This window comes from Pseudochaenichthys georgianus, chromosome 10 (genome assembly GCF_902827115.2).
Source record: "Pseudochaenichthys georgianus chromosome 10, fPseGeo1.2, whole genome shotgun sequence".
NCBI lineage: Eukaryota > Metazoa > Chordata > Actinopteri > Perciformes > Channichthyidae > Pseudochaenichthys > Pseudochaenichthys georgianus.
Window position 1 is genome coordinate 2,573,571 of NC_047512.1, and position 22,415 is coordinate 2,595,985.

Here is a 22,415-nt window from a genome sequence, read left to right on the forward strand (position 1 = left end):
GTAATGATATTAAATACAGTGTGTTCAATGTAAAAGGTAAAGGTATATGTAGTCATTCATTACTATTCATTATTATGTTTAATACACGGGATCAAAACGAAGACGTGTGTGTGTGTGTGTGTGTGTGTGTGTGTGTGTGTGTGTGTGTGTGTGTGTGTGTATGTCTGTCACACACAGTCTGAATGTGTGAATGTATGTTAATGTGGTGAGTGTGAACCAGGGTGTCACTGCAAAAGACTCAAATGAATAAACACCCTCTAAAACACACACTTTTATACATTTCGGACACACACACCCACACACCCTTCCGCACACACACACACACACACACACACACACACACACACACACACACACACACACCACACACACACACACACACACACACACACACACACACACACACACACACACACACACACACACACACACACACACACACACACACACACACACACACACACACACACACACACACACAGACACTCCACGGCTGCTCTTTTACAGCCTTGTTAATCCTGAATGAAAGACTCGGTGACAGATTAGTGTGTGTGGGCTGTTTGTAATTTCCAAAAGACATGTACACTTCCCTCGTTCAGGGGCTTTGAATGACTGAAGGCAGAGAGGGGGTTTACTTATAGAGAGAGAGAATTGCTTTTATTTCAGGTTTATGCTCACATTTAACGGGGACAATGAACATGCCATGAACAAAGGATGTATGATAGTGTGTCGTTATTGTGTTATTTTAATCTATTTTCTTCACATGTGTACGCTGTGTATCTTGGAATAGCTATACGAGTTGTTCTCCGAGCGAAATGACAAACAGTCCTGAGGAAATATGACATGTGTCTGTGTAAAATGTGCAATAGAAGCTAAGCTGACACAAGGCTTAGCGTAACATTAAATTGTTGGAATATTTCTGACCACATTGGCATTAGCTTTGTTGTAAAGCTAGGACAGATGATATTAGCTGATATTATTTATTATATGCAAGAAAGTCTTGCGTTCGTTGAGAAACAGTGTCTCTAATTTATAGTTTCTTCACCAGAGGAAGGATGCGTTTATTATTAGAACATCATCCTCTGAAGTATTGAAAGTAAGGCATTGCTTTCAAGTCAAAAAAATAAACAGTGAGTTGAAGAAAATAAATATGTATTCTCACCTGGTTAAAGTAACAGCCATGCAATTGTCAAGGCTTTAGGGTTAGGGTTAGGAAAGGATCTGTACTTAACTCCCCTATGTGTCAAACGTATAAACACGTCTGTAGTGATAAGAACCGAACCCTAACAAATCAATACATGTACTGTAACTGGAGTCAAACATCCAGAAGATGACATGTTTGATTGTATCACGTATTAAAAGCATAATAACGTCATTAAAATCAGTGTATTTTATATTGCTCTGTACATGACTGCCACCTACTGTACGGAAGGAGCTGGTGCAGCTTTATGCAAACCAATTATCAATGACAAATCAGCTGGACAACATCTAAACAATGTAAAGATTTTGGATGAAAATTAAGGATATATTTCCATCGTGAGGAAACCAAAGGGAGGCCGATCAATGGATTCTTGATAACTGAACTGTACGGTAGCACGAACACTCTCCAATTCGTTTTTTCGACATACTAAACATATTTATTTTACAAACATAAAATACTATGACTGTTTTCAACTTAAACCAAACAAATGTTATGACATACTATGACTTTATTTTCGACATACTTTGCTATGATTCCTTTAGTTTGTGTGTGATGTAATATACTAAGACTTTGTTGACGTATTATTATTATTTTTTTTCATTTACTGTACCATGTCTTTATCTTTCAACATACCAAATACTTTGTACAAACTAATCCTACTACTATACTGTAATACTACTGGCATACTTTAGAATGACCACTGAACCTTTGGGGACATTTTGATATACTATGACGTATATAGTAGTACATACTATGTTTTATTCTAACTAACTATAATATGAACCTCTATAGACATATATCAAATATATATAGTACACATTTAATAATAATAATAGCTTTGATTTATATAGCGCCTTTCAAGGGACCCAAGGTCGCTTTACAAGTAGTAGTAGTTGTTTTATTTACAACTCTATCACTGTACATACACAATATGTATATTCAGTTTGTAGTGGATGTGAACACCAGATTGAATGCAGAGAAACAGAGCAGGTAATAAAGTCCTGTGTGACTTTGTGTTGTGAAGCGCTGACCTCTAGTGGGAACATGTGACACTAGAGGCAGATTCAGGTCAACTTACACAACAACCAGACAGTGCTTCTGACCTGTTATCAGCTGTCTGCAGGCAGAGGGCCGACCCAGGCTGAGATAACACATGAACACCAACAACATGTAAACACTACAGATACAAGATAAGCTGACATCGTTCTGAGAAGGGAAGGTTCAGAGAAACACTCGCGTTTACAATCTTTATATATTTACAATATGACAGTTTAGTCCCTCCATCAACTGGAATGGCAGTATACATATTTACAAGTATGTACATGACATGAATACAAATTCAAATATATTTCTTTGAATATTTATTATGAATTTATATATACAGAGACTTTTGGTCTGTTATGATTGTCTGACAAAGGCATAACTTCTCAACAACTACATGTGTTTTTTAATCTATACAACGTAAAGATGTTCAGTCTAAGGTGAAACGTTGTGCTGTAAATTATGTATTAATAATTAAACATTTATGCTGCCTTGTAAAGCAATAACATGTAACAGAATGGCTTATGTATCTGGATCAATGCACCTGTATTATTGGTATTGTGATAACTAACTTTTCTTAATATAAGAAACACAAACATTATATTTACAAGTGGCAGCAACATGGGATGCACATTCAGTTAAAGGCAACAATGCACGTTGTGAAACCACACAAAAGATTAGATTAATTGCAAACTCCCCTAGTTACAGTAAGGTACACATTGAAATGGGTTAATGCATTGATTACGTGTGAATAATTAACATATATTTTCTCATTAATGTGCAAAAAAGCAAACAAAATACAACTGAAATTAAGTGAAAGCTTAATTGAAACAAACAAATTAACACTGAAAGCTAACATAACATTGTTAAATTCAAACTTAGGCGTGTTGAAAATGTCCTTTTATAAAATCGTTAATTCAAATGTTAATCCTGCACAGATCTTAGTGTTAAATGATTTTATAAAGATCACAATACGTACTAAATAAAACGGAGCTAAGGTCCGTTAAAACGTTCTAGTAACGCATTTAAATTAATATTTAAAGATGTCAATGTAGATACAGATTAACAAAGGGGTATAAAGAGCCTTAATTAAACAGAAAATGATTGTTTTCTTCTTCTGTCTCAGCGCAGACTGATCCCAAACATCCAATATGGCCTTCTTGCCTGCAAGCCACCAAAAAGGGAACACAAAGCATTGTGTATTTTCCTTACCAATACTCAACTCTTCCATTAAATAATGACGTCAAAATCCTCCATGTGCCCCGTTAGCTATGTTACGCTTATAGCATTAGCTTATATTGGCATTAGCATTATATTAGCATTTATTTGGCAACTACTGTTATGTGGCAGCTATCAGGACGAGTGATTGTTGATGTTACACCTGACTTATTACCATAACGTAATAAAGCTATTTAGCTATAAAGCTAGCCATTGTTGTTCATGAAACCAGTGTCAAGCTATCAATAAAGATTACAAGCTGAATTTGTACAATACAAAAAGCAGTAGCTACTAATCGCAAAGCTACTGTACCAGAAATAGCAGAGGCATTTTAAGGTATTAGCATTAAACATGCTAGCTTTACACACAATACATGTATTTAATAAGTAGCCTACTGCAACCAAGGTGCTAGCCAGGAACTCACTGATTATATCTGTGTCCTTATTCTCATATAAAACGTATTTTAAAACATCATTGACAAGTCTTTGTGTTACAGAAGGGAAATTAGCTTCACAGTGCAGTGTTCAACAGCTGAGGTGTGTTCAGCTAAAGTTAGCATTAGCTTTAAATCTGCTAACTCACAGCTACAGAATACTGAACCCTGCTAGCTCATTTAGCCTCACTGAGTTTTGATTCCTTTCGCACCAAAGTATTTCCTCTGTCCTAGAAGCTTCTGAAGAACTGCAGGGAGAGTTCGTAGGTCAGGAACATGGTGGAGCTCATCGGGAATCCTCGGATAGCATTTACTGACGCGCCGCGGAAGAAAACCTGCGAACAAGAAGGTGCGGTGTTAGCAACTAGCAAGTGTTGCTGTTGTTTTCCAGAATAATTACATAGTTAGCAACAGCCCTGATTCAAAAGAGGACATATTATGCCCTTCAAGTTCAACCCTTGTATCTTGGGTTTGTACAAGAACATGTTTACATGCTTTAATGTTCGTAAAACATAAATGCTGTGATGTGTTCCCATACTTTAACACAGTGTTTCTCAAACTTTTTCATACCAAGGACCACTTAACCAATACAAAAAACACTCGCGGACCACCTAACTCCACAAATATCCAAAAACACATCGTGTTTTACAAATCGCCTGAAAATGGTACAAACAAGTGGCAACATGTGTGATGAAGGTGTTTATCTGGGCTATATCATGCAATCGACAGTGTAACGTAACCTCGCTCCATTACGGAGATATTCCCGCGAGAGTGCGGAAAACTTAAATTTATTTCAAATGTGAAATGTTACCAATATATACACGGACCACTAGGGGGCGCTCACGGACCACCAGTGGTCCGCGGACCACACTTTGAGAAGCACTATTCAAATGGCACCATGACCACCTTCTACAATATGGGACCTTTAAAGTATGTATATAAATTAGTGCTGTCAAAATTATCGCGTTAACGGCGGTAATTCATTTTTTGAATTAATTGCGTTAAAATATTTAACGCATTTAACGCATGTGCAGAATGGCCCGCCCCATACGTGCCACCAGTGGCAGCGCCAGGGTATGGCTGGGGTAGGCTACACCCATACCAAGAAATGGCTTAGCCCCACCATGAGAAATGATGTTAAAGTAAGCAAAATAAAGTCTGCCAACTCGCGCGGAGTAAATTGCACAGACAGCAGTTAGTAAGACTGATTTCAGTAGCCACGGTTTTGAAAACTTTTGTCACGTAGTGATCGTCTTCTCAATAGAACATCTTCGATAATGTCTTCTGGCCAATCAGAATCAAGATAACGGCGTGGTGTTGTTGCAGGAAGTCCCGACGGAGAATACTTTTGCTGTAGTACAGGTAACACATAACTGGGTGTTACCTACATGTGCGTAATCTGAAATGCGTACCGTCACTTGTGTCTCAAAGCGCATTTGCGTACCGACGTACTTGTGAAGCTTTTCCAGAAGGCGGTTCGATCACCGGACGACAGAGTCGGTCTCCGTGAGCACAGACAGGCTGCTGTAACGTCGGTCTGTACAACGGAACTGTGCCAAAACTACGCCAACCGGCTGCGGAGGGAGACTCTTCCCCCCCCCCCCTTCACTGGAGAACTGCGCTAAAACAGCTGATCACAACGTTCACACTCTGTGGTCCCGAAGTACTCCACTAGCCCCCCCCCCCCCCCTCTGTCGACTTTCCTGAAGTACTCCCCCATTGATAGAGATCAACACGTAATGAATTAAGACCCCACGGTTTGATGATTGATAGGTGTGTGGGTTGTCTTTTATTTGACACGCAGAACAATGTTATAATAAACATACATACTGTATGTTAAATGGATATATCCGCCTTCTTTCATTTATCTTTCCATTCCCAACAATATAGATAAAGAAATGGCATATTTTGGACATAGTTCGAATGGTGATTAATACATTTTTAAACTGTGATTAATCTGATTAAACATTGTAATCGTTTGACAGCCCTAATCTAAATCAATATGAGTCCAGACAGTTAAAAGACGCACTTAGAATTAAAGATAAGGATATTAAAATATTAATTAATTAGTATAACATGTATTTGTATCTGTGGTATTTGGAGAGGGTAGCTCATTACAAAATAATGTGTAAAAGTAAGGTAGGTAATTTATTAGTAGGTTATTTTCAAGTTTTATCTTTGAAAATGTGTCCCAAATAAATCCAAGATATTCAATCAATCAATCAATCAATCAATCAATCAATCATATATTATTTATATAGCCCAATATCACAAATGTTACATTTATATTTATATATAATACACAAATATATTTGTGTATGTATTTTATTTTATCCATATTGTGTTATGCTCTGTAACCCCCCCTAGCCCTGTGGGCAATCCCCAATGGAGCAATTTGGGGTGAAGTGTCTTGCCCAGGGACACAACGACATGCTGACTGCAGTGGGGTTTGAACCTGTGACCCCCCTGATTCGCACAACCCACTGCACCACACAGTCACTGTTAGACCCTTTTCATAATCTTTGTTTGTTTAGTTTCCTTATTTTCATTCGGGTTTCATTAAAGTTTCACCCCGCAAATCCTGTTCACTTTAATATTGAGGCTCCTGCAGTACACTAATATATACGAGTACTTCTTTAACATCGGCACAGCTATCCACAACTTTATATTCTAGTATTTTGTCACAGTTCTACTGCACTTAGTTTTGTGTGAATTTAGATTTTGTAAATATTTCTCTTTGTGTTCATGTATGCACCATTAAACACCAAAGCAAATTCCCTTACATAAGTTTAAACCTGCTTATCGATACATAGATTAATATTCTGAGAAACGACACACACTCATCGATCCGCTCGGACCGTCTGTTATTGATCACATATCTGCTGTTTGCTGAATCACAGTTAACAAGTCTCGACAGACAGTCTACATGTTGTAGCCTGATAAACATTGTTCCCTGGACGCCACATGTTGTTGATTTCAGTCCAAGCACGTGGATATCCCCCTGATGCAACCTCCATGGCATCTTCTCCAAGCAATGAACTTTCTACGTGGATAAAATCCATCAACACGTTGTATTTTTATAATAAAGTAACCTGTATGCTTCTGTTTTTTGACGCCTGACTGCCTCCATGTTGTCACCTGTTTTTCATATCATGCAGATAGTGATCTTTCTGGATCAATATCTGTATGCCGTCTGGATGCCGAGAGTTCATTCACTCGCAGAATTACGTAGTCCAGATAAACCTTCAGAGAATTGAGTTCAATGTTTTTTTAGAGTTCACCTCCAAACGTTGTGTTTGACATGCAGCAGATAGTACAGACAGCTGGACCAGTAAATGCTAAAACTGAAGTTATCTGCTGATTTTAAGAGGGAAATTATATTTTTGATAGAATCTTAAAGGCCCTGTCACACTGTCCCGAAATTGACACCCGATGGACACACGATAAAGGAAATGTTCAAATTCGGCTGTGATCGTAGCGACATCGGGCCGTTCGTGAGGGCATCTAAGCCATCGTATGACCGCCGGTGGAGTTTCTCAGGCTCCGGCAGCAACTTCGTGAGCGGCAACTTCGTAAGGCACTCGTGAGGGCATCTTGTCAAATCGTGTCATCTTCGTGTTATCATCGGTGCATTCGCCCTCACTCTGATCGGGGCGAATGCCCGATGGCACCGATGATAACAAGATGCCCTCACGATGGCCTTACGAAGGGCAAAATTGACACACGAATTCAACACGAAAATGAACCTTCTCAAGGTCCTTCGGCAATTTTTTGGCATGCCAAAGATCTTGCCTCCGCTCACGAAGTTGCTGCCGGAGCCTGAGAAACTCCACAGACGGTCATACGAAGGCTTAAGATGCCCTCACGAACGGCCCGATGTTGCTACGATCACAGCCGAATGTGAACATTTCCTTTATCGTGTGTCCATCGGGTTGTTTTATTGCACAACAAAATCATGTAAACATATTATGTAAATAACCCAATTTGTGTTCTGTGAAACTAAAAAGGATAGAATATATTATTTTGAAGGACAGTTGACAGGAAATTGTTGTTGTTATGGAAACAACATTACGGAGAAAACGTAATATTTTCTACATATAAAGACGGATAAAGTAAAGATCAAAGTCTGAAGATATCAGTACAGTATCATAGTACTGTAACATAATTGTTTGTGGTACTTTCATTGCAGTGGTATGTCTTAAATGTAATGTAAATGTTGCCGTCGTGTGGTTCGGGGCCATCTTCGTGCGAAATTCACAATTCCATATTCGTGTGTCCATCGGGTGTCAACTTCGGGACAGTGTGACAGGGCCTTTAACAGCAATCTAGGATGGGATGTGCGGCCAATTTAACAATCACAATAAATAATGTAGAAATAAGAACATTTCCAGGTAAATAAGCTAGTTATTGAGTATCTAACTATCACCAAGCAGCAGAGGGGTGGACTCGAGTCACATGACTTGGACTCGAGTCAGACTTTTAAATACATGCGCGTCAGAAAAAGTCAAGAAATGTGCGAAAACTGAAAAAAGAAGCAGCATCTGGCTGCATGTCAGTGATACTGGAGAAAGCAAAGCTGAGGGCAGGATTTGTAAAATGAAAATAACCTTCAGAGCAGGGTTTTTATTTTGGGTAACCACTCAGGATTTACTGTCAGAGGTGGGAGAAGTTCAGATCTTGTACTTGAGTAAACCAGAGTGTAGGAATACTCGGTTACAATAAAAAGTCCTGCATTCAAAAGTAAAAGTACAAAAGTATTAGCATCAAAATATAGTTAAAGCACCACCTGCAGAGGGACCTAGATGCAGGTGTTCTTTTCCCCATAGAGACGCCTCGCTGCACATTCTCATAAAGATAGATTGTGGGTCCCTCATAACATGTTGTACACAGTGGAAATAAACATTCTGGTCACCTCAACATCAGGGATCTTATACACTAAACTCCTTCTGAATCAAACCGTCACGGAAGCCTTCCCTTACTGATCCCTCTCAAAATAGAAGAAAACACGTTACTTTACCAGCAGAGAGAAAATTGATTATTAAATTATTAATGTGACTAATAAAGAGCGGTTTGATTAATAAGTTAGTTAGTTAACCCTACCCCTACCCCTCACACCAGATACTGCCTGGTTTTCCGACCCCCCCAGACCCCCCCCAATAAAGCAAAACTGCACATTTCAGAGTGGCCTTTTATTGTGGCCAGCCTAAGGCACACCTGTGCAATAATCATGCTGTCTAATCAGCATCTTGATATGCCACACCTGTGAGGTGGGATGGATTATCTCGGCAAAGGAGAAGTGCTCACTATCACACATTCTTTCAGATTTATGAACAATATTTGAGAGAAATGGTTATTTTGTGTATATACAAAATGTTTTAGATCTTTGAGTTCATCTCATGAAAAATGGGAGCAAAAACAAAAGCGTTTATATTTTTGTTCAGTGTATATTTAAGCAATAGCTCACGTCGGGCCGAACCACGCCCCTTAGCTGTGATATACTGAGCATATATCACAGCCTGAAGTGAGTGAACTTTTATAAAACGGTTACCAAGTGTGGCAATATGAAAGAAAAATACACACTCTAATTTAAATAGTTTTTAATCGTAAATAATGATGTTCAAAATAAAATAGTCCCTCCGTTGCATTCTGCACAAAACATAGTGCGAGGTGGTTGCTATGCAACAACACTAACAGCTAGCGAACATATTAGACAGAGAGCGTTGATCCATTATCTGGCTATTTATTTACATTAATTTGTATGTTGCACCCACTGAAAACCTGTCCAGCATCAGTAGCATGGCCTACGTGGTTACTTGTTGAGGTTGTTCTAGGCTGTTGCTCGGCGTGGTGAGAATATTGCTCCACTTTCTCCGGTCCCCGAGATTGGGCTTCCAGCAGCTCTGGAGAGAGCTTTCGCACCTGTGGCCACTAACGGTCATCATTTCTCTGTTTTGTTTCAAGACCTGCATCAGAAAGCTTTTGAATGGTGGTACTTCTCCAGTTGGTCTACCTGCTCTTCACGGAGCTCTGCATGTCGTCGTTTAGGTGCTCTTTGGAGATAGGCACTCCTCAATCCACTCCTCCATAGTAAGACCCCCCGGAGGTCCAAGTTAATCTTAAATGTTTCCATCTTATGCTTTGTAAGTTTGTTTCGTAACGGAAGAAATGTAAATATATTTATAAAACTGACAAATCAAATCAAGCAATCTGATTGGTCGATAGTGTTTTTGCGGACCTCTTTGATTACAGATTTGAAAAAATCGTTGCGTGCTTTAAAAGTAGCACAATTCATTATGTCAAACCTTGGAAAGTATCTAGATATCCCTGCCCTAATGCCAAAGGAACTGCACACTTATATTTTGCCGTTTGATGTGTATGTCTGGCCGCTGCGTAAAAGGAGGGTTTCTGCCCCGTTACTTCTCCGCTGCTTTCTTGTTCCAGTTTGAAAAGCAAACTGCAGGCAGTTTGCTTTTCAGCCCAACGGTATACTGTTTTTCTCAGATGCGGAGGGATACTGACTTGTTGTGAAAAGTAACTTACAATTCTACCGGTGGTTTACGCTCAGTATATCACAAATCAGAACAAATCAGATTGCTTGATTTGACTTGTCCGTTTTATAAATATATATATATACAATCATTCTTTCATGCTAAATGAAGCTCTGTTGGATATCACTAGATCCTGTTACAGCGTAATATAAGTACATAACGATTGATGTGTGCATTAGCATAATGACTAGCTAGCCGCTAGCTGCTAACTGCTGCCTCGTTAATATCAAATCCATCATAATAACAATCCATTACCATGCTGTCATGAACGCGCGGTGCTGTTCCGTGTACGCAAATTGACGTGCTTGATGTGAACGAGCATTTTGGTTAAAGTTGCACATGCTCTATGAGCGCACATACGGGTACTTCTCAGGCATGCTGGGTAATCTGTGTCGTTTCACTCTCTCAAACGTTGGGCCATTTTATCATCATGCGCCAATGAGCAACTCTCATAGGAATGAATGAGGCTCCGCCTCCCACGCTGTCTCCAGTTCTTATTACACATCCATGATAAGAACCCACTGTGCCACAGATGTCACATGACCTTTAAATGTTCTGGAAAGTTCCTTATACAGCTTTAGCCTTTATTTTATCTCAGAATGTTAACTCAAATTTAAACCAAAAAATCCTCCTCATTAATTAAGCCATAAATTAGACTTGTCAGAAATGTGTTCCATGTGGTTTATTTAGTCTAAATGACGTTCCCCATCATTTCCCCTAAGGTCCGGGTTCTTATGAGTTAATATATGCCTCTTAAATATTTCATTTTTACAATGTAATAGTATTGTTACTGGCTGCTATTTAACAACCTGCAACAACACTGGTGTGAAATAAAGCGTTCAGCATCACGGTCTTTCTCACAGACTTGTTTAGGTTTGTGTTCCGGAGGTAAGTCCTCTTTAGGACGGTGCAGGTGTATCTCACCTGAGCGCCCTCCGTCCGGTAGCTATGGACGATGCAGTGCACGATGCCTTTGTACTTCCTCTGCAGCGCAGCGTCCGCCTGCAAACGACTCTTCACCACGTCAGCGGGGGTGGCCGTCACCCAGGAGATAGACCCTAGAGGAGAGAAGAGCTTTAGCTGCTGTCAAGGTGAGGAAGCAGAAACACTGCCAGGGTTACGGGCAAATTGTCCATTTTAAGGAAGGTGTCTAACGGAGTGGAATGACCCAGGAGTCTCAGCCATGATCTGGTATAATTAATCTCTTCTCTTTTCTGAGATTAATGTATTTGTATGCATGGTCCTTGTTGAAATAATTTTTCTCAGGGCCCATTTAAGAATCAAACATTTTTTCGCGGCCCACATTCAGCCATAAACAATACGGAGGCTAAATACAGTTCTGATTGGTCGATTCAGAACATGTGACACGTTGTTAATCCAGTAGAACAGACCGTTGTCAAGGACTGTATTGACGGTTGCTAAGGAGGATCAAGAAAGAGAAAGGAAAGGAGGTTTTTGTTTCCACACAAATCAATATGTTTTGCTAATTATTTAGCGGCCCACTTGCAATGCGCTCGGCCCACAGGCTGGGAACTGCTGCTGTAGATGATAGGAAAGAGGCTTCAATGCTTCCTTTATTATCTCCTTTAGGAAACACTGGGGCATTCTTTAATAAAGAAAAGGAGATAATGCTGTCCCACAATACCTTGCGGCAAAAACGCTCACTGTGACACCACATTTTGCCCATAACGGAAACGACCGATCATGTTATGGTGCTTATTCTGCATTTTAGATATTATAACTGTCATATTTCGATTCAACGGTAAATTATAGCACGCCTGTTTCGCCACAGAACAAGGAGTATATCGATTAATCAAGAACTGTGCCGCCTTACAGGATCGTCTATCCAGGATTCATTCATTAGATTCGTTGATAAGAAAATACTTGTTAGATGCAGCCTTACTTTAAAGCTTTCCTGCAGTATGACGACTACTTGCTTTATATACAAAATGACTTATATAACAATAAGTAGTCCTGCTACAACATATCAATACATTTCAGATCGCACTGCAGAGCGGGCAATTCTAAGTTTCTGAAATAAAGACTTAACTTAAAAAAAATTACGTTTTTTTTTCACATGCAGGCCTGATGGAACACCAACACATCTGTGATTTCTGTTCTGCTGAACCTCTGAGTCCAACACACCACATGCCTGCACTGTTTACACACACGCACGCCTCAACCAATCAGAGCTTGACTTTCAAAAAAACGGAATGATTCGAAAAAACAAAAACATGTGGATACATCGTTTTGGAGCTCCATGCGTTCACGTGTAAGTAAAAGACAATTGCTTTATATAATCATATTTTAATATAAATATTTTTGTAAGTGTATTTATCCAAAGAAAAATAAGCTTTTGACTTCAAGGCATACACAAAGTCAGGTTTCTTTGTTTACATTCCTCTACCTCTCCATCTGCATATCATTAAAGCTATTTGACACATGCTGCAATCAAAGGGCTATTTTGTGGACGAATTAGCTCCAAACCTGCTCTGTATTATTCTAAATACGGACTAATTAACCCTCTATTTCGTTCTCTATTTGCCTTGGAGAGTGTTAAAGGGCCCATGTCATGCTTTTCTGGTTGTCACCCTTGTTGTTATGAAGGTGTTTCTGCATGTAGACGGTCTGCAGTCTCAGACCCTCAAAGTGCACCCTGTAGCGAGTAAAGCTCTGACACAGAGAAGACCTGTCTGCTGCCCCAGAACGCCTCGTTGGACATTTCTCTTCTTCCATTTGTTTCTTTCGGGAACCGCGGAACCAAAATGGACCAATCCGCGGAGCTCCTCACACACCAGGACCTTTAGCGTACATGTTCAACTAGCAGGGCGTCCCATTGACTTGCAGAGAGCTCCCTGGTTGGTAACAGACGAGTTGGGATGGCAGAAGAATGCTCTCCGCAGACCCATTGACTCACAGCGCTATAAAGCTTTTTCTTTCTCAATATCAAGCCACACTTATTGTTTTGACTTCGGCTGTGTGTGTGTGTGTGTGTGTGTGTGTGTGTGTGTGTGTGTGTGTGTATGTGTGTGTGCTCGCTGTCTCGCCGACCCGGAAATCACACCAGTAAACCAGCTCAGTGAGCAGCGAGCCTCGCAACGTCCCGACCAATCAGAGCACACTGGGCTCACAGGGAGGGGGGGGGGCGGAGCTCCAACAAGCCGTGTAGGACAGAGAGTGAATGCACAGACTTTACAGAGGTGCTGTGAGAAACCGATGTGAGTTTGGAACATTGAACAATGTACATGTATTCTAGTCGACCTCAACGATGGAATTATGATCAGGAGAAATGGCCATGACACGGGACCTTTAAGTTCACAGAGACAGTAAGCAAATAAAAGGTCTATCGATGTTTCACGTGCCGAGTCATGCTGTCGTGAACCCGCTCAGGACCACAGTTTATTTGTTTGATCTCGAGCGAAAGATATGAGCCAGAATACAGACTCAGAATATAACCTTTCAGAAGCACAGAGGCTTCTCCATGGTGTGGACACGTGTCGAACAAACCGTTCCTGCTGCTGCATCATTCTTACGCATACATTTCTGCTTTTACCATCCATGGCACTGAGTTGCATTGATGGATTTTAATAATGCTGCTCCTTTGTTAAATGTGAAAGAAAGAGCTGACGATCACACTTCAAGTAACCGATCACTGGAAAAACAATAATATATTTAATTTATATAGCGCTTCTCATCTGCCAAGACAAATCTCCAAGTGCTTCACAACAAGGGATACTGATACACTTTGAGAGATTAAACAAATAATTGTAATAATAATAAGAAATCAAAAAATAAAATATAAAATATAAATCTATCTCCGACTTTTATTTTTGTACTCTATTTTATATTTTATTTTTTGATTTCTTATTATTATTACAAAATATTTTATTTTTTATTTAATCTCTCAAAGTGTGGCAGTACAAAGAAAAACTAGAAAAACAATCCTACTAACTTCATTAAAGTCTGTCCCATGTCATAGCCATTTCTACTGATCATAATTCCATTGTTGAGGTCTAGAACAGATTTAGGTTCTTGGTCTAGAAACTGACCATGAATAGTGACATACTTCTTAAAACTGCTTAATGTTTTTACATATTTTAATTATGTTCCTCATTTATTATCGTGATTTGTTGTCATACTCAGTAAAGCACTTTGGGCTGTGTCGAGCATGAAAGGCGCTATATAAGTAAAGCGTATTATTATTATTGACTTCCAGGGGACTCGGTTCAAGGATTCAACTCGTTCCATCGACTCTCTGCGAGGCTCACCTGCCAGTCCTCCAGCCAGCCAGATGGCTCCTGGGTGCAGGGTGGAGGAGGCGTCGGGCTTCAGCAGGTTGCAGAACAGGGTGTACGGGATGAAGTAGAGTGTGTACCCGGGGACGTCCCTCAGGATCATGGCCCCGGCCCCCCGGTACAGGCCCTGGAGACCCTCCGTCTGTAAGGTGCTGCTGATGCAGTGGATCGGGCCTCGGTACAGACTCTGGCTGGGCATGGCGATGGAGCGCAGAGGCATGTCGGAGCCGCTGGACAAGCTGCCCGCCAGGTTCAAGTTCTCTGTGGGGAATACAGAGTCGACCCGTTAGCAGTGTACTTCATTTCCTGCACCTGATTTCAGCCTGATAGCTGCTGATTATTTTATATGTGTACTTATTACATTTGTATTTTATCAACGTGTGGTTACATACTGTATTTAATATGTGAGTCTACTCATTGTATTTGCTTTTATCTGCACCGTCCCATTTGCTGTACTGAAGTTTATTCTGTTCTGATTTCTTTGTTTTCCCCCCCGATATATTTCAATTAAAGTTTCTGCTTCAAAGCATTTGACAAAAAATAAAAAATATAGACAAGAAAGGTGTCGAGAGAAAAAATACAAGTATACAATGACACAAATATCTAATAATATATTTAAAAAAAAGAGATGTATATGTATATATATATATATATAAATACATAAAAAATAAATAACACATTAATAATTATTACAATAATAAGTACATCGAAAAGTTATAATACATTTGAAACATTCAAAAACAAATTGAAACTGGAAAATCTTGAAAGAACTGCTTTGGTTTGTGTTCAATGGTCCTCTCCCACATCGACTACCGTCCGATCAGCTGGTCGGATGCACACTCTGCAGCTCTAAGGCCTCTGGACTCAATGCATGAACAAGCACTCAGAACACGAGACGAAAAGCCATTCCGGTATCCTCATTGCCTCATTGTTAAAAAGTATAATCTGTTCAGCTGGGGAAATCTCATCGTATACAAAATGTCTGCTTAGTTTATAAAATCACTCGTGGGTTCAGTTGGCTCCTCCTCCTCTGGCTGCCTGCATCCGCCGAAAGCCCACCTCAACCAGGGCTAGGGGTGCGGCTCGGGGAGACTGCACCATCCCCTTTCCCACCATCTGGCCCCCCCTTATCTCACACACCTTCTCACTCCGTATCAACCCCCACAGCCCCTCAGACCCCCCACGGTCCCTCAGACCCCCCACGGCCCCTCAGACCCCCCACGGCCCCTCAGACCCAGCGCAGCCGGACTCCCATCCATCCCCCATCCACACTCTGCAGCTTTGGGGACGGAGCCTTCTCAGTGGCAGCTCCTCGGCTCTGGAATACCCTCCCCCGAGATCTCCGTGACTGAGTCCCTCACAGTCTTTCAGTCCCGTTGCAAAACATCTTTTCAACTCTGTCTACCGATAAGCCCCGCCCCTCTCAATCAACTTCCTCTTGACTGCCTTTTTATGTTTTACTTCCTTGTGTGCCTGTCCTTGTTTGTCTCCCCTCCCTCATACTGTACAGCGTCTTTGAGTTGTGAAAAGCGCTATATAAATAAAATGCATTATTATTATTATTTAGGAAAAGCGAATTCAGCCAGGCTGTCTTTCATTCAACGCATCCCGTCATTGGAATTCAATACCTCAACCAATAAGAGAGTCCTCATCCTGCTACACATTCAAGCACATGTGTGTGTGTGTGTGTGTGTGTGTGTGTGTGTGTGTGTGTGAGAGAGTGCGTATTGTGAATGTTTTCTTTATTATTATGACTCGCTCCTCACAGCACCTGTATTCAGTGTCTGAAAACCAGCCTTTTGGCTAATTTGAGTACATGTACATGTTTTTAATATATTGATTAAAGGTGGGGTAACTTTGAGAAACCGGCTCGAGATTCACTTTTTGTTATATTGCATGGAATGCTCTCAACATCCCGACAGCAGTGAATATCTGAAGTGCTTTGACAACAAATCTGTGGAAGCCGTGGCGCTGTAAAAAGCTCGACCAATCATCTGAGCCGGCTAAAGTAACTGGATGGCCTACCTGCCTGTCAGCCTTCCATCGGGGCACAGACTTACCTCGTGCCCTCATTGGTCATGTGCGCGTTCGTGTGTGTTGGGGGAGGGGCTCTGTGAGGACGTGGCAGATTTTCTCCGGCTGTGTATTTTCAAATTCTAGCGCACTCGAGCTGGTTTCTCAAAATGACCGACCCCACCTTTAAAGAACACTGTCCCTTGTTTTAAATAAATCAATTACATTAATATTTTCAGAAGTTGTCACATTTCCTGTCTGCAAACTCTTTAAAAACATGCATTTAATACACACTTGATCAAATCTAATGATGTGTGTGTTAAGGTCAGCAGATATTAGTGAACTTGGGGATTTCCATTTCTCAACACTGCCATTGAAAATCAAGATGAAACCAATCTTTGCAAAGATATTGTCAGAAAGGGTTTATCCGAAGTTTAAATGTATTATTATTACAGTTCTTGTCAGGACACATTCCCTTTCTATCTTAGAGATTAGAATCAGAAAACCTATTTCTCTCTGAACAAACATTAACAGGACTATCAAATGCAAACAATTAAGACCACAACGAAACTCAAGGTTTTCGTCTGATGCTTTCCGTCACTTTGCACTATCAGATACCAGATGTGTTAAAGGTCGAGGCCAAAGCGTGTTTGAAGAAGTCAATACAACGTGAGCGGAGGTGTGAAGGGTGTGTTGCCAGACATACGTGCCACGTTACCGTGTGACTACCCTGCTCTGAACTCGGTTTATTGGTTTACTGCCAACCCTAACCCTGAGGAAACGATATCCGTGAACTTATCGGACCCTTCGTGTCATCTTCAATAAACTGAAATACGTTGGAGAGAAGTATTTATATTAGGGCTGTCAAACGATTACAAATTTTAATCAGATTAATCACAGCTTAAAAATTAATTAATCAGATTAATCACCATTTGAACTATGTCCAACATATGCCATTTCTTTATCTATATTGTTGGGAATGGAAAGATAAATGAAAGAAGGCGGATATATCCGTTTAACACAGTATCTATGGTTATTATAAAAAAAGTCTGCGTGTCAAAATGAAAGACACCCCACACACCTATCAATCATCAAACCGTGGGGTCTTAATTCATTACGTGTTGATTTCTATCAACGGGGGAGTACTTCAGGAAAGTCGACAGAGGGGGGGGGGGGGGGGGGGGGCTAGTGGAGTACTTCAGGAAAGTCGACAGAGGGGGGGGGGGGGGGGCTAGTGGAGTACTTCGGGACCACAGAGTGTGAACGCTGTGATCAGCTGTTGTAGCGCAGTTCTCTAGTGAAGGGGGGAGTCTCCCTCCGCAGCCGGTCGGCGTAGTTTTGGCACAGTTCCGTTGTACAGACCGACGTTAACAGCAGCCTGTCTGTGCACACGGAGACCGACTCTGTCGTCCGGTGATCGAACCGCCTTCTGGAAAAGCTTCACAAGTACGTCGGTACGCAAATGCGCTTTGTGACACAAGTGACGGGACGCATTTCAGAGTACGCACATAACCTGCGTACCAGTTATGTGCACCCCTGTACCAGAGCCATAGTATTACTATTATATGGCTCTGCCCTGTACTACAGCAAGAGTATTCTGCGTCGGGACTTCCTGCAACAACACCACGCCGTTATCAAAGATGTTCTATTGAGAAGACATCACTACGTGACAAAAGTTTTCAAAACCGTGGCTACTGAAATCAGTCTTACTAACTGCTGTCTGTGCAATTTACTCCGCGAGTTGGCAGACTTTATTTTGCTTACTTTAACATCATGTCTCATGGTGGGGCTAAGCCATTTCTTGGTATGGGTGTAGCCTACCCCAGCCATACCCTGGCGCTGCCACTGGTGGCACGTATGGGGCGGGCCATTCTGCACATGCGTTAAATGCGTTAAATATTTTAACGCAATTAATTCAAAAAATTTATTACCGCCGTTAACGCGATAATTTTGACAGCACTAATTTATATTTGTCAATGCTGCACCTGTGTTTGAATTTAATCACACACTTTTCAGTTCACATTTCACTTTAATCTCAACGTTGGTTCTCAGTTCCTTTCAGCAATTTCACTTTGACATATGACTGACGTTGGCTGGGCGAAATGTCGATACTATATCTATGATTTTGGAAATGTAGTGTTTGTTTCAGTCGTCACCAGACAGGTAGCTTCACTGTTCGCCTTTATCCATTGTGTCCAGTAAGGAAACAACCCTCGGCACTTTTAAGTTGAGCATTTCTCGAAGGAACAATGGGATATTAAAAAGGGCGATGATGCCCCTGGTGTAGGTTAGGCTGTAATTCGGGTCAGAAAGCAAGGTTTGCTGCTTGGATTTAAATACCTCAACTTCTTTTACAAGTCACGGCGGTTATCCAGAGATACGGAGCACGAAATACTCTGAAGCCAAATGATATATTTTTAACTGAAGCAAAGCGCAGGAGAGCAGAGCATGGCGTTTCCTTTACGATGCTGCTAGCTCAGATAGGTCACCTGGTGCAGGACCTTATGAGTTAACATGGCTTCCAGGTGAGTTAAGCTTGTCCTGGTGCAGGGTTACAGCCGAAGCATTCTGAACAGGCTGAAACATGAACAAGAACAACTGGCATTACAATAATCACATCTAGAGGATTTACAGTATAGGTAACAGAAGGTTACCATTTCAACTGCCACTTTATTACTCCCTATTTAACTGCCAGTAATGTTCAGGGTGTACTGTACAACATGCATTTAAAGTATACGTGGAATTATCCAATGAGAGAGTAGAGGGTTCTCCATTGAGTGGGATTGGGTTCACTTTTTTAGGGAATAGGGTTTTTTAAGTACCATAAACACCTGGTTGATATTTAAGTATGAAGTGTATACCAACTTTTTCTACTGACAAAACACTGATCTCGTCTCATATATCAAGGGTTCGTACGGGTGCTTGAAATCCTTGAAAATGCTTGAAATTTGACGTGCTGTTTTCAAGGTTGGGAAAGTGCTTGAAATTGAGATAAAGTGCTTGAAAATGTAAATGCTTTACTTTTACAATAAATTGCTGTCTGACTGAATAGTTCGCTTTTTAGATTAAAAGAAAAGAATTGCTTCGCTTCTACGTAAAACAGCCCCGCTGCGGCCTTCCCGCGAGGCTGCCGTTTCAACGAGCGTTGGCTAGCAGAAGACAAATACAAGCCATGGCTAAGACGAGGGTCAAGCCCACGAGTAGCCTCCTGCAAAGTGTGCAACATAACGATGGGAGAGTCTGCGCTGACGAGCCACATGAAAGGTACGTCGGAGTAGAGCATTTTAGATTAGGCTAACGTTGCATGTTATGTTTGTTTAAGCTAACGTTAGCAAGCTGAATAGCGAACTCGATTGAGGGATAATAATAATTGCAGGGGACAATCATTTCAGAGGAGCGTACCTATGGTATGTGCGTTACAGTCGCCATCGTGTGGTGTTCAGAGGATGAAGCTCTCACGGCATTTCGTGTTATAGTCACAAAATATAATCTATTGATTCGACACAGAGCGATTTTGAAAGCAATGTATTTCTGCTGGTAGTATGTTTCGTGCCTAAACCAAATGTGACAGTTTCGTTTGTATTACTGGTCTGGGGGAAGCTCGCGAGTGTGTGTGTGTATTTTTGCGTTTGTGTCCCGGGGAAACACTCACAAGAAACACCGGCTGTTGTTCTGCCTGCTGTGACGTTACATTAGTCCGTTCTCTGCTTGTAATTATGCCGAAGCTTCAAAGTTGTATTTATCATCTGAATTTGCCGAAACAAGTTTAATATTCTGAAAGCCAAGACTTTGTTTATTTGAAAACAGATGAAAATAAACTGTCTTTTATATAAAATTGAAGTATTATACAAGTAAAACTACATTTTGCTTCAATCCCATGTGATTGTAGAATGAACACAGTCTTCCTTTGAAGATGTATAAGTCAGGAGTCTTGAGTAGTCAACATTACCTAAAATCATTGGACACATTAGTGAATATTATTTTCCACTTGTTACCATTGTGAGTCTATTTCTATGCAGCTCTGCGTGTTTTTTGTGGCTACAATTCAGACTAATACACTACCAGAGGTGGATAAGTACTCAGATGTTGTACTTGAGTAAAAGTACAAGTACTCAGATCTTGTACTTAGTAAAAGTAGAAGTACTCAGATCTTGTACTTGAGTAAAAGTACAAGTACTCAGATCTTGTACTTAGTAAAAGTAGAAGTACTCAGATCTTGTACTTGAGTAAAAGTAGAAGTACTCAGATCTTGTACTTGAGTAAAAGTAGAAGTACTCTGATGTTGTACTTGAGTAAAAGTAGAAGTACTCAGGTCTTGTACTTGAGTAACAGTAGAAGTACCAGAGTGTAGGAATACTCTGTTACAGTAAAAGTCCTGCATTCAAAATGTTCCTCAAGTGAAAGTAGAAAAGTATTCTCATCTAAATATAGTGAAAGACAGTAAAAGTAGTCGTTGTGCAGATTGGTCCATTTCAGAATAATATATATGATGTGTTTTATAATGATTGATCATGAAAGTGTTCTCAAAGCTGGTGAAGGTGCAGCTAGTCTGAAGTACTTTGTAGACTGCAGGGTAGCTGGTGAAGGTGCAGCTAGTCTGAAGTACTTTGTAGACTGCAGGGTAGCTGGTGAAGGTGCAGCTAGTCTGAAGTACTTTGTAGACTGCAGGGTAGCTGGTGAAGGTGCAGCTAGTCTGAAGTACTTTGTAGACTGCAGGGTAGCTGGTGAAGGTGCAGCTAGTCTGAAGTACTTTGTAGACTGCAGGGTAGCTGGTGAAGGTGCAGCTAGTCTGAAGTACTTTGTAGACTGCAGGGTAGCTGGTGAAGGTGCAGCTAGTCTGAAGTACTTTGTAGACTGCAGGGTAGCTGGTGAAGGTGCAGCTAGTCTGAATGGCTTTGTAGACTGCAGGGTAGCTGGTGGAGGTGCAGCTAGTCTGAAGTACTTTGTAGACTGCAGGGTAGCTGGTGGATTTACTCCAGGTGGAACTAAAGTCTGATTCAACACTTGATTAGATTTCACACCACTCATCCAGATCTGTGAAGTAACTACAGGTATTAAATACATGTAGTGGAGTAGAAGTACACCATGGACCTCTGAACTGTAGTGGAGTAGAAGTACTCCATGTACCTCTGAACTGTAGAGGAGTAGAAGTACACCATGTACCTCTGAACTGTAGTGGAGTAGAAGTACACCATGTACCTCTGAACTGTAGAGGAGTAGAAGTACACCATGTACCTCTGAACTGTAGAGGAGTAGAAGTACACCATGTACCTCTGAACTGTAGAGGAGTAGAAGTACACCATGTACCTCTGAACTGTAGTGGAGTAGAAGTACACCATGTACCTCTGAACTGTAGAGAAGTAGAAGTACACCATGTACCTCTGAACTGTAGAGGAGTAGAAGTACACCATGTACCTCTGAAGTGTCGAGGAGTAGAAGTACACCATGTACCTCTGAACTGTAGAGAAGTATAAGTACACCATGTACCTCTGAACTGTAGAGGAGTAGAAGTACACCATGTACCTCTGAACTGTAGAGAAGTATAAGTACACCATGTACCTCTGAACTGTAGAGGAGTAGAAGTACACCATGTACCTCTGAACTGTCGAGGAGTAGAAGTACACCATGTACCTCTGAACTGTAGTGGAGTAGAAGTACACCATGTA

The 22,415-nt window shown here is 40.9% G+C and overlaps 1 protein-coding gene across 1 annotated transcript in view; it reads right to left on the bottom strand.

Annotated features, from left to right (window-relative positions):
- Positions 1-2,434: 2,434 nt before the first annotated feature.
- slc25a48 (solute carrier family 25 member 48) overlaps positions 2,435-22,415 on the bottom strand; it is a 54,975-nt gene continuing 34,994 nt past the window's right edge. The window contains exons 6-8 of the mRNA XM_034092120.2: positions 14,710-14,997; positions 11,366-11,499; positions 2,435-4,228 (exon numbers count right to left, since the gene is read on the bottom strand). Coding sequence (XP_033948011.1) covers positions 4,124-4,228; positions 11,366-11,499; positions 14,710-14,997 — 527 coding nt within the window. The 3' untranslated portion in view covers positions 2,435-4,123. The remainder of the gene's footprint in view (positions 4,229-11,365; positions 11,500-14,709; positions 14,998-22,415) is intronic.